The 13,560-nt window shown below is 46.8% G+C and overlaps 1 protein-coding gene across 1 annotated transcript in view; it reads right to left on the bottom strand.

Annotated features, from left to right (window-relative positions):
• Positions 1 to 1,536: 1,536 nt before the first annotated feature.
• The window catches only part of ATP6V1B1 (ATPase H+ transporting V1 subunit B1), a 109,375-nt gene continuing 97,351 nt past the window's right edge, over positions 1,537 to 13,560 (bottom strand). The window contains exons 12-14 of the mRNA XM_063925301.1: positions 11,250 to 11,354; positions 7,383 to 7,512; positions 1,537 to 2,979 (exon numbers count right to left, since the gene is read on the bottom strand). Of these exons, the coding sequence (XP_063781371.1) occupies positions 2,810 to 2,979; positions 7,383 to 7,512; positions 11,250 to 11,354 (405 nt within the window). The 3' untranslated portion in view covers positions 1,537 to 2,809. The remainder of the gene's footprint in view (positions 2,980 to 7,382; positions 7,513 to 11,249; positions 11,355 to 13,560) is intronic.

Below are 13,560 nucleotides of genomic sequence, written 5' to 3'. Positions count from 1 at the left end.
TGGCTGATTAAAGACAGGTGAAATGTACGCTTGAAGTCAGCCAGTCACAGAACCTGCGTAAATCATTAGTGTACCGGTTTAAAGAGACTGTATGGTAAGCCTATGTTTAGACATGTTTAAACTGTAGCAAGGCTTGCTGGGATGTGTAGTTAACCAGTCACTGAAGTACCTTACCCCTACAATAGACAACCATAGCAAGAACATACAAAGAGCACCATGCATGCAGTGAGGTGTGGAGGTGGTAGTATTATGCAGTGTGGCTGCTGTTTTGCTTGTTAACTGATCAGTAAACCCCCCGGAGCATGGGTGACATGCAGAACGTCTTTATCAGCCATTACAAACTATTGGGCTAATTCAGGTTTGATCGCAAATCGCGATCCAATCCGACTTTTTACGATCGCCCCGCGGGCGCATGTGCTACACATGCTCCCGCTCTTTCTGCAGGGGACTGCAGAAAATGCGATATCCTCTGCCTGTCCATCAGGCAGAGGCGGTCGTGGGGTGGGGGTTGGGCAATGCTCCGTTTCCAGGCAGGAGACGGAACATTGTGGGGGCGGTGCGGCTGATTAGCATAATGTGCAATCCTTACTGAATTAGGCCCTATATACACACACATTTTACACTGGACTACACTCACTTCCCAGAATTACCCATAGTCCTAGTGACAGTCACTGAAGATTCAGGCTTTCATATCAAGTAAGGGAGTGTCTACAAATATCTAATGCAATAACATCACAGCCGCTTCATCTGGGCATCTTGTTAAAAAAAATAAGGAAGAATGGATGATGTAAATAAATACTACAATGGACCAGATCCCTGCCTGCAAATACTCAGGGAGACAATGATCCCAAACACAAGGCCAGACTACCATTGAGGCAACTCAAGAACAACACGAGGCCCAACTTCTGACCACCTTGAACAGCAAGTCATTGGTGGCCACAGACTCTGCGATAACGGGTCAATCTGTGCTTGCAGAAGGGGCTATTCCATAGCATGTAGTAGGAATAACGACACTTTATGTGAGGTGTTTGATTAGAAAACAACCTAAGGAAATTTTTATTTTTATTTGGAACATACAGAGACATTTTTTTTTCTTGATCTGGAACAATGACTACAGATTAAATGGAAGCCCCATAATGTTTATGCTCCCCTCCTGTCCCTGAGCAGCAAGCCGCAGCCACCCTGACCTCCATCCTGAGAACGGGCCTCACTTTCCAGCAGATAGCTCCTCACCCCGCTGCTCCTTATAGTGAGGTGTAAAGAAGTCGGCCAGGTACGTACAACTGATGCAAAGTTTCCTGGCTGCAGATGGTTAAATGTTTGAATCTATTTCCTGACAGCCGGGCTTAGCAATTATTGAGGCGGCTGTAATCCGGTCCAGCCAGACACAACTCCTGTCTGGCACGGTGGATGTGAGAAGAGGGACATCACATCTAGGCTTGTCCCATGGCCCTAAGGAGCACTCCATTAATTAACCCTTCCGTCTCCGGGAAGGTATCAGGCAACCAGCGAGATAAAAAAAATTACAATTTGTCCTTTTAGGTTTTCTTACAATTTTAATAGTCAGACATCAACACTGAAAAATAAATATTATTTCATGCATATTGCTCGTGTGTCTGATGCATTGATTGCCTTATACAAAGCGGCCGTTAATCCTATTCATACAGGTATATGTAGAAGTTCCAATGCCTTAATTATTTAGTAACATTTACTTCTATAATGCCTCCATGTTCCGTTGCACTTTATAACCAATAGAACACAGATGTCGGACATTCTGAGCTAGATTTAGAACGTAAGGCTTTTATATCCACCTGAAATACGCCCAAACACATTTCTGTGGCTGTATCCTGTCAGAGCCCTTGGCTTGGAATCTTGCACCGGTCCCCTAGGGCACTGTAATAAGTCCGAACCGGGTGTATCTCTATGGGGAGTGACTGACTTGCCTCTCCCCACCCCTACCATGCTGACCTTACATGTACATGATTCTGACCACCACACAAACTATGGCCATGCACTGTACACAAGAACATGCTGCGCATAGGGCCTGATTCTGCGCTGGACCCAAGTGGACAGATGGATCTTGTGGATTTTACTGCACTTGCACCAAGCAAAAAGATTGGCGTCTGCGCATATGCCGTATCAGGTATATGTAGAGTTTTCATCCATTGCTGGAGTGCACTGTCTGTAAAATTGGGTGTTTCTGTGATTTAACTGGGCTGGTGACCGTGTGCCTGCACAGAACTGTTCCGTCTTGTGGGAGTGTCGTGGACGAGTAAGTCGACGGGTAATGCGGCATGAGGGCGGGGACGCTTGTATCAGGCAGATATTTTGCACTAAGCATGGATTGGAGTAATATTGCATTAGCGTAAGAAAGTAAACAGGCTTCCGCAGCTGCACGGAAAAGCGGCCGCAGATGCACCAGCATCGGGCACATAATATGCAAGTCATTTATTCAACATGGAACAAAGGAACTTACGTCCAACTCTGAGGCAGGCCCTCTATGTACATGTGGCTTTGAATATTAGCGCAGCTGGGTCGCAGTCTCCTCTGTTATTAGACATATTGGCTATTGGCGGCTGTAGGAGGCTGCCTGCAGTGTCCTTCAATGGGATTACTAACAGAAAGACTAGTCTGCGTTGGACAACACCTTCCCCCGTTCAGAAAATTGTATCTGAAATATCTGCTGCTCAGAATAGCTCCTGACACCTCTACATATACATCTATGACTGTTGTTAGCAGCTCTTTTGCATAAACTATCTTATATTTTAGGTTTAGTGGGTCCTACAAGAGATGTCAGATATTGGGAGAATCAGAGTCTGGAGGAGGAGGAGGCACCAGCTGCCTGTGCCCTGGACTCTCGGGGGTAAAACTCGGCCAACATGCTCTCCGGGATGCGTTTCAGTAGCTCCTTAGGGAAGATGCGCAGCAGCTGCCACCCAATGTCCAACGACTCAAATATTGTTCGGTTCTCATATGCTCCTGGGGAAAATGAAGATGCGTAGTGGTTAGTAGTGGCCGTTGAAGTAAACAGCTATCAGTCAGATTTCTAAGTTGCCAAGAGTTGTCCCACAATTATAAGCACTACAAAAGGCGTATGCTATCAGTTTGAACTGAGGGGCACTTGGGAACACAGGCCCTGATGGACAGTGAGGGTGTGACTCTGGCAGTAGATGATGAAATGTGGATGCAGCAGACTCATAGGTGATGGAGACCCTAATGCCAAATATATTCTAAATCCACCACTGGTGACATTAGAATATATTTCATTCATGACAGAAGAATCAAACATTAATCACTAATCATTGACTGTTCTGTAACCATCCATCTACTGTACTCTACCCATCCACTCTACTGTAGCTAAACGAACTGTATCCATCCACTGTACTGTACCTATCATATTCTAGCAGTCCACCATACTCTAAGCATCCACTTTACTCTTACCGTATACCAAAATCTAACCATTCACTGTACTGTAACCATCCATTGTACTCCAACCATTTACTGTACTCTAGCTATCCACTCTACTGTACTCTACCCATTCACTCTACTTTAGCCATCAACCATACTGTAACCATCCACTGTACTCCAACCATCTACCGTACTCTACCGATCCACTTTACTGTAGCCACCAAACCATACTGTAACCATCCACTGTACTCCAACCATCTACTGTACTCTACCCATGGATTGCTGGAGTGCACTCTACCATCCACTCTACTGTAGCCATCAACCATACTGTATCCATACACTATACTCCAGCCATCTACTGTACTCTACCCATCCACTCTACAGTAGCCATCAACCATCCTGTAACTCTCCACTGTATTCCAACTATCTACTATACTCAACCCATCCACTCTACTGTAGCCATCAACAATACTGTAACCATCTACTATATGCCAACCATCTACTGTACTCTACCCATCCACTCTACTGCAGCCATCAACCATACTGTAGCCATTCACTGTACTCCAACCATCTACTGTACTCTACCCATCCACTCTACTGTAGCCATGAACCATACTGTAACCATCATCTGTACTCCAACCATCTACTGTACTCTACCCATCCACTCTACTGTACTCTACCCATCCACTCTACTTTACCCATCTACAATACTGTAACCATCCATTGTACTCCAACCATCTACTGTACTCTACTGATCCACTTTACTGTAGGCACCAAACCATACTGTACCATCCACTGTACTCCAACCATCTACCGTACTCTACCCATCCATTGCTGGAGTGCACTGTCACTGTGCACTGTAACCATCCACTGTACTCCAACCAACTACTGTACTCTACCCATCCACTCTACTGTAGCCATCAACCATACTGTAACCATCTACTGTACTCTACCCATCCACTCTACAGTAGCCATCAACCATCCTGTAACCATCCACTGTATTTCAACCATCTACTATACTCTACCCATCCACTCTACTGTAGCCATCAACAATACTGTAACCATCCACTATACTCCAACTATCTACTGTACTCTACCCACACACTCTACTGTAGCCATCAACCGTACCATAATCATCCACTGTATTCCAACCATCTACTGTACTCTACCCATCCACTCTACTGTAGCCATCAACCATACTGTAACCATCCACTGTACTCCAACCATCTACTTTACTCTACCCATCCACTCTACTGTAGCCATCAACTGTACTGTAACCATCCACTGTATTCCAACCATATACTGTACTCTACCCATCCACTCTACTGTAGCCATCAACCATACTGTAACCATCCACTGTTTTCCAACTATCTACTGTACTCTACCCATCCACTTTACTGTAGCCACCAAATCATACTGTAACCATCCACTGTACTCCACCCATCTATTGTACTCTACCCATCCACTCTACTCTAGCCATCAACTGTATTGTAACCATCCACTGTATTCCAACCATCTACTGTACTCTACCCATCCACTGTACTCTTCCCATCCACTTTACTGTAGCCACCAAATCATACTGTAACCATCCACTGTACTCCAACCGTCTATTGTACGCTACCCATCCACTCTACTCTAGCCATCAACTGTATTCCAACCATCCACTGTACTCTACCCATCCACTCTACTGTAGCCATCAACAATACTGTAACCATCCACTGTACTCCAACCATTTACTGTACTCTACCCATCCACTCTACTGTATCCATCAACCATACCGTAACCATTCACTGTATTCCAACCATCTACTCTACCAATCTAATCTACTGTAGCCCTCAACTGTAATGTAACCATCCACTGTACTGTACCTATTTTACTTTAACAATCCACCATACTCTAACCATCCACTTTACTCGTACTACTACCAAAATCTAACTATCTACAGTACTGTACCCATCCACTCTACTGTAACCATCAACCTTACTGTAATTATCCACTGTACAGTACCAATCGACTGTACCCATCATACTCTAGCAGTCCGCCATACTCTAAACATCCACTTTACTCTAACAGTCTACTATAATCTAACCATCCACTGTACTGTAACCATCTACTATACTGTAACCATCCATTGTACACTATATATACCATACTGCACCCATCCATCCTACTCTAAATGTCCACCATATTCTGAATAGTTAGAGTGCTGGGATGGTTACAGTACAGTAGATGGTTAGAGGGGCCGATTCAGAGTTGATCGTAGATATGCTAAAAAAAACACATCTACGAACAATTACTCTGACATGTGGGGTCATGTGGGGGATGCCTAGCACAGGGCAAGTTTGCCCCGCATGTCAGCTCCAGACACACAACCCCCCCTGCAGATATGCGAGAGCATCACATGGCAGTGAGTCTTTTGCATGTTTGGAGTAGCCCTCTGCCTGCGAAGACAGACGGCTACCACCATGTTGCAGATGGTCCGGACACGCCTACAATGTCTGGACTGCACCCACACAACACTCCCTTCTGGCCCACACCTGCCTCTGTCTGTCAATCTACTGAGCGTGCACACACTTCACCGGGCTTCAGCCTGCGACCGCTACCGTAGCAGCGTCCAGGACTGAATTGGCCCCAGCCCCCAGTGTACATTCGATTAGTACAGTACAGTGGATGGTTAGAGTACAGTCGATAGTTAGAGTATGGTGGATGAGTACTGTACAGTAGATAGATACAGTACGGTGGATGATTAGAGTACAGTTGATGGTTACAGTATAGTAGATGGTTAGAGTACGGTGGATGGTTCCAGTACAGTGGATGGTTAGAGTACGGTGGATGGTTCCTGTAGAGTGGATGGTTACAGTACGGTGGATGGTTACAGTACAGTAGATGGTTAGAGTACGGTGGATGGTTCCTGTAGAGTGGATGGTTACAGTACAGTAGATGGTTAGAGTACGGTGGATGGTTCCTGTAGAGTGGATGGTTACAGTACGGTGGATGGTTACAGTACAGTAGATGGTTAGAGTACGGTGGATGGTTCCTGTAGAGTGGATGATTACAGTACGGTGGATGGTTACAGTACAGTAGATGGTTAGAGTACGGTGGATGGTTCCTGTACAGTGGATGGTTAGAGTACGGTGGATGGTTACAGTACGGTGGATGGTTACAGTACAGTAGATGGTTAGAGTACGGTGGATGGTTCCTGTAGAGTGGATGGTTACAGTACAGTAGATGGTTAGAGTACGGTGGATGGTTCCTGTAGAGTGGATGGTTACAGTACGGTGGATGGTTACAGTACAGTAGATGGTTAGAGTACGGTGGATGGTTCCTGTAGAGTGGATGGTTACAGTACGGTGGATGGTTACAGTACAGTAGATGGTTAGAGTACGGTGGATGGTTCCTGTAGAGTGGATGGTTACAGTACAGTAGATGGTTAGAGTACGGTGGATGGTTCCTGTAGAGTGGATGGTTACAGTACGGTGGATGGTTACAGTACAGTGGATGGTTACAGTACGGGGAATGGTTACTGTACACTGGATGGCTAGAGTATGGCGGACGAGTACAGTACAGTCGATACAGTACGCTGAATGGTAAGAGTATGGTAGATGAGTACAGTACAGTAGATACAGTACAGTGGATGGCTAGAATACGTTGGACAGATTGAGTATGTTGGAAGGTTACACTACTGACTGTAACTAGCCATCATACTGTAGCCCCTTATGTAGTAAATGCTCTATAATAGCCCCCCTTCTATGTCCCCCTTTGTGTTGTACATTATAATAGAGGGAGAGCACTGTACTGAGGATCTCTCAGGTTTAAAGATGAACATAGATTAATTTTGCCTAATAAACAATCATTATAAAAGGTTACAGAAATAACTAATTCCCATTGTCTATCGTCCTTTCTACCCTCTTACTAGTTATTCTTCATTGACTGAGGTTCTGTGTTGTCTGTGCATGACCACACCCATTACTTACCCTGAGCAATGAACTGCCTCTCAAACTTCTGCAGGAACTCCAGGTACAAGAGGTCATCCGAAGACAAAGCTTCTTCTCCCACCACAGCCTTCATAGACTGGACATCCTTCCCAATAGCGTAACACGCATACTGACCAATCAGAGAAAGACTTGGGTTAGCGGAACTGTGCTCATCGTCACTGTAGAGTGCAGCAAAATGGAGGGTACAGGAGTGCTATAATTATGCACTCAAGTCTACCTCTAAAAATACCGAAATTATGAAAAACACACAGAACATTCCTGCACATATCTGTCACAGGCTTTAGGGCCCACAAAGTTCTGGCTATATACCAGTATGCATGGACGCCTTGTGCAGCACAGTATTAGCTATCCCTGATAATTACTATTGGGTTGCTCATTTGGCAATCAGATTTTTTTTTTTGATGGGGCTGTACTTATCCATCATGCAATACCATCAGGGAGGCTTCTGATTGGCTCCAATTTATTCTGCAGCAGGACAACGGCCCCAAACATACAGCCAGTGTCATTAAGAACTATCTTCAGTGTAAAGAGGAACAAGGAGTCCTGGAAGTGATGATATGGCCCCCACAGAGCCCTGATCTCAACACCATTGAGTCTGTCTGGGATTAAATAAAGAGACAGAAGCATTTGAACAAGCCTACACCCACAGAAGATCTGTGGTTAGTTCTCCAAGATGTTAGGAACAACCTCCCTGTCAAGTTTCTTCATAAACTGCGTGCAAGTGTAGAAGAATTGATGCTGTTTTGAAGGCAAAGGGAGGTCACACCAAATATGAATTTGATTTAAATTCAGCTTCTGTTCATTCACTTTGAACTTTGTTAATTGATAATAAAAAATTATTAACCCCTCTATTTTTTATAAAGCATTCTTACTGTGCAGCATTTGTTCCACAACTGCCTACAACTTTTGCACAGTACTGTATAAGTATATATATATATATATATATATATATACTAGGTGTTTCATCGCGCCCTACGGGCGCTCTTCACACCGTCGCAAGGGGCTACGCCCCCTTAACCCTTACATGCCTATCTGGGATTCAATATTTGTATTATATGGAGTATTACCTCCATTCCTTTGTTAGTGGTTAAATATTGCACAAAGGGCGTGTGATGGTGAAGGAGGCGCAGCCCCTTGCAATGGCGTGAACAGCACCTGCAGGGCACGATGTACAGAGGCAGTACGGAACCTGCACAGCGTCAGGTGCTCCACAAAACTGCAGCTAAGAAGCGTGGAGTGTGCCAGAAAGTGACGCTCCTCCGTGCCAGAGAGCCCCTGCTGAGTATGCTGATGTGGGGGGTCAAGCACACAGTGAGCCGGTGCCCGTCTGTCTGTACGGCATATCCCCTCACACACCCCCATACCTCCCAACTGTCCCGATTTTCGCGGGACAGTCCCATTTTTGGGGATCTGTCCTGCTGTCCCACCAGCGGGCCGCAGTGTCCTGTGGTGGTGGTAGTGGGGGGGGGGGGGCAGTTGGGAAGCTCCTGTGAATAGACTATTTAGTGGAGATAGAGGGAGAGGGGGCATCAGGGGGTACGGATTAAGGATGGGGGGTCCGGCAGCAGAGCTGGATTAAGGGGGGGGTCCAGGGGGTACGTACTGTGGGCCCCACAGTTTTAGGGGGCCTCCCGGCTGGGGTTACTCTGTCCCAGCTCTAAAGCTCCCCCGTCCTGCCAGCAACAGCAGCAGCATTGTGCTACAGTCAGCACACGCTGCTGCGTATTGGCAGGTCTTTGGTGTTGCAGGGAGGCTGCTGCGTATTGGCAGGTCTTTGGTGTTGCAGGGAGGCTGCTGCGTATTGGCAGGTCTTTGGTGTTGCAGGGAGGCTGCTGCGTATTGGCAGGTCTGTGGTGTTGCAGGGAGGCAGCAGTCTCCCTGCTTTCTTCTGCCTGTGCGGGTGTGTAGGGGGGAGCGACCACCCCCTCTGGATTTACCCCTAGCTGAGCGGCCAAAATCCCATTAAAAAAAAAACAATTCCCGGAATTTGCATAAGGGGCGTGACCATGTGGACGCGATTAGGCCACGCCCCCAAACCCACAGCAGGCACAGCAATGAGATATGCCCCCCTGTCTCAAGTGCCCCGGGCCCCCCGGACTCATAATCCACCCCTGGGGGCATGCCAGCAGCTCACTGAGCGCTGGGCATGCCCCCTCACTGACGAAAACGGGGGGGGGGGGGTGTCTCGCGATCGTGGGTGCTCCCGTGAAGCTACGCCCCTTTCAGTTGGTCACTCCCCCTTTTCACCGTGCGTGTGTCCCTCCTTCACCTGAAGAAAGCTGGGAGGTATGCACCCCTGCCTGTGCCATGCCCATACCATCTGCTTCTGCTCCTAGTCTCCTATAGATTTGCCCAGATCTGTGACTCATTTGACTAACTCCGCCCAGTGTTGCGACTCCGCCCAGCGTTAGCAAATGAAGCACAAAGTCACAGATCTGGGCTATTATATAGGAGATATATAAGTGGTAGTGTCCACTAACACTGTGATGGAGGATTGGAGAGTGAGGTCTGTGAGGAGGGCACGGCTACAGATCCCAGCCTGAAGAGCATGGCATGCACCACTTATCCCTCATTGAGAAGCACAGGCCACCATGGACAGCCATAGATTTATCAGGAGACCAGGAATCTATATTTCCCTCATAGGAAAAGCTAGCTGTTCATCCTAAAAGTGTGGTCCTGGCACAATGACAGAAAGGCAGGAGAGTAGTGGAGACTCTTCATCCTCTCTTCTCAAACCAAGCACTGAGCTTTCTGCACCTCTTAATGTTTTATTAACAATTAGTGCAACCGGCTGAGCTTCCTCCCGGGGGCAGGACAAAACTGGATCCATGTACAGCTTTCTCTGCAGAGGCTTCCTCAGAGCTGACCGAGGGGTGGTCACCAGAAGCTGGAGAGACACCACTTCCTTCATGATGAGGAACTGAGAGAGGAACCACCACAGTCTTCTGAGGAAATATGCTTTTATCATTTTATAAACTCCATTATTTTTGCAGATACATAACAAGGATTTAAAGGTACATTTTCATTAAAGTCTTAACTTCATTAGAAAAACGTATTTGGATTTGTAGGGAATTCATATTATCCCCCCAAATGCATCAATCTGATGATTATTCTACACTGAGAGCCTCTATTTATTAAAAGCCCATCAAAATGACTTATTATTATAAAGCACTGCTCCTGATTTCCTTCCACTGTATCACGTGTACAGTGAGGCTGCAAACAGAAACTGATGTCTTTCTAATCTGCAAACACAGATACTATGCATACAGGGCTCAGAGACATACAGATGCGTCCTCATACATCCAGCCTCAATGCGTCATGCAGCCGCGACATGCCTGGCACGATTGAGCCGCCAGGTCCCGTGCAACTCTGCTAGCATGGGATGCAATGCCACTAGGACGCACCAGGGGACTGTGCTGAGTAATTTGCTATATGACACCTCTATACTGTGTGTGACTGAGTCTGTATACGGAGCAGGACAGAACTTGTTTTGGTAAAAAGCTGCGGCTGCTACATTGTAGCACTTCATATACAGATTCAGAGTCTCAGTCGCACACAGATATACAGGTGTCATATATCACATTAATCAGCACAGTCTTCTGGTGCGTCCTAGTCACACTGCGGTGCGAATAAGATGCATTTTCAGCAAAAAAGACGCCCAAAGCTAGAAGGTTCTCACGCAACCTGGAGCGCCAAGAGGGGCTGTTTGGCATCACTGCAGCAAGATGTATGAGGACATATCTGTATGTGTAAAACCGTGCCGGTAACATATACGGATGAGGACGTCGTCACATTATTCTCTGGACCGGTAAAATATAGCAGTATGTCAACCTGGAAGGAACCTACCAGCTGGTTGGAGACATCTCCGTGGTCTTTTCTGGTCATTCCTTCCCCGATAGCGGATTTCATGAGTCGGGACAGAGAAGGAAGCACGTTGATTGGAGGATAGATCTGTAACGAATTGTTGGACGTAACAATGTAACACCAATACTCTAAAGCAGACCAGGAACTGACTCGTTATTATGTGACATGGCATTCACAAACATAATACAGTATATTATAACCTGATTTGGGGCATTTTAAAAGTGGAGCATGACTTAATGGAGTGCCGGACAAAGTATTCCTAATGGAAGTCACTAGCAAAGCGAATTTATAATAGTAAATGTAATATGAAATGATAAAAAGATTACATGGCAGCAGGGCCGGTGCTAGGGTGTTTGGCGCCCTCCTGCAAATTATAAATTTGCGCCCTCCCATACTTTACAAAGGGACAGCGCACATAATGCTTTTACACATAATGCTCCCTGTACCAGTGCCGCTTACACACGTAACATCCCCTGTAGCAGTGACGCTTACATACGTAACGCCCCCTGCAGCAGTGACACTTACACACGCAACACCCCCTGTACCAGTGACGCTTACATATAACGCCCCCTGTACCAGTGACGCTTACAAACGCAACGCCTCTGCACCAGTGACACTTACACACGCAACGCCCCTGTACCAGTGATGCTTACACACATTATGCTGCAGTCACACATATACCACATACACATATACATACACACACATACCGTACATACAGTACACACATACAGTACAAACTCACACACACACACACACACACACACACACACACACACACACACACACACACACACACACACACACACACACTCACTCACTCTCCCTCAACTCACTCTCCCTCAACTCACCATCTGGCTAGCAGACTCTGTATTCTGCCTTCTTCTGACTTTCTCTGCAGCATGGCCATGGTCCTGTGTAGCCCCGCCCCTCAGTGCCGGTAAGCCCCGCCCCTTTTCGGACAGGAGTCGCTGGACGCACACAGACACTGGAGACTGGACTACTGTCAGCCAGGGAGGTAAGGGGAAGCTTCATGCTGCCGGCGCCACTGCCTGTCAAACAGTGTGACAGGCACAGCAGCCAGCAGCAGCAGGGGGCCCAGGCGCAGCAGCGGGGATGCAAAGCAGGGAGATCACCTCTCCAACCCTGGCGCCTACCTGCTTTGCATCCCTTTTGCTGAGCGGGTAGCGCCGGGCCTGCATGGCAGGGTGAGGTGGTTGGATAACTTTCCAGAAAACAATGTATGAACGAAAGCTGAGGAGAAACCTGAGGAATTTTCAGCTCTGCGGTTCATTAATGGCTGAATTTGAAGTTCCTGATCATATGAGTCTCTTTACATGATGGAGTGCCCCCCATGGAGAAGGAATATGGAGCAGGGCCGTAACTAGGTGTGCGTGGAGGGGGCACCTCACATAGCACTGCAGTGTAGGGGGCGCTGTTGGCGGCACTTGTCAATTATCTGTTTTATTTACTTTCACTTGCAGCTTCCCCTCTTTTTGAAGCCCGGCATCTCATAATCGCCGCTGTCTCCTACCTTAACCCATTCTGTCGCTAATACCTATACAACATTCAAGAACTGAATTTGAGATTTCTTTGTTATTCAGTCACACTGTCTTTTATTACATTTCAAGATGATGACATACCCGGGATTCGAACTCAGTGCCTGTGGCATTGCAGTCAGACAATCTATTCATTGTACTTTCTGCCCTTACATAGAAATGTAGATAATTCTAATCTCTTGCAGGGCACCAAAAAGTCTGGGTAAGGCTCTGATGGAGGTCATTCCGAGTCGTTCGCTCGGAAAATTTCTTCGCATCGCAGCGTTTTTCCGCTTAGTGCGCATGCGCAATGTCCGCACTGCGACTGCGCCAAGTAAATTTGCTATGCACTTAGGATTTTTACTCACGGCTTTTTCTTCGCTCAGGCGATCGTAGTGTGATTGACAGGAAATGGGTGTTACTGGGCGGAAACAGGCTGTTTTATGGGCGTGTGGGAAAAAACTCTACCGTTTCCGGAAAAAACGCGGGAGTGGCTGGAGAAACGGAGGAGTGTCTGGGCGAACGCTGGGTGTGTTTGTGACGTCAAACCAGGAACGATAAGCACTGAACTGATCGCAGATGCCGAGTAAGTCTGAAGCTACTCTGAAACTGCTACGAGATGTGTAATCGCAATATTGCGAATCTTTCGTTCGCAATTTTAAGAAGCTAAGATTCACTCCCAGTAGACGGCGGCTTAGTGTGTGCAATACTGCTAAAATCGCCTTGCGAGCGAACAACTCGGAATGAGGGCCGAT

This window comes from Pseudophryne corroboree, chromosome 1, assembly GCF_028390025.1.
Source record: "Pseudophryne corroboree isolate aPseCor3 chromosome 1, aPseCor3.hap2, whole genome shotgun sequence".
In the NCBI taxonomy this organism is placed as follows: domain Eukaryota; kingdom Metazoa; phylum Chordata; class Amphibia; order Anura; family Myobatrachidae; genus Pseudophryne; species Pseudophryne corroboree.
This window is presented reverse-complemented; position numbering and strand designations above follow the sequence as displayed.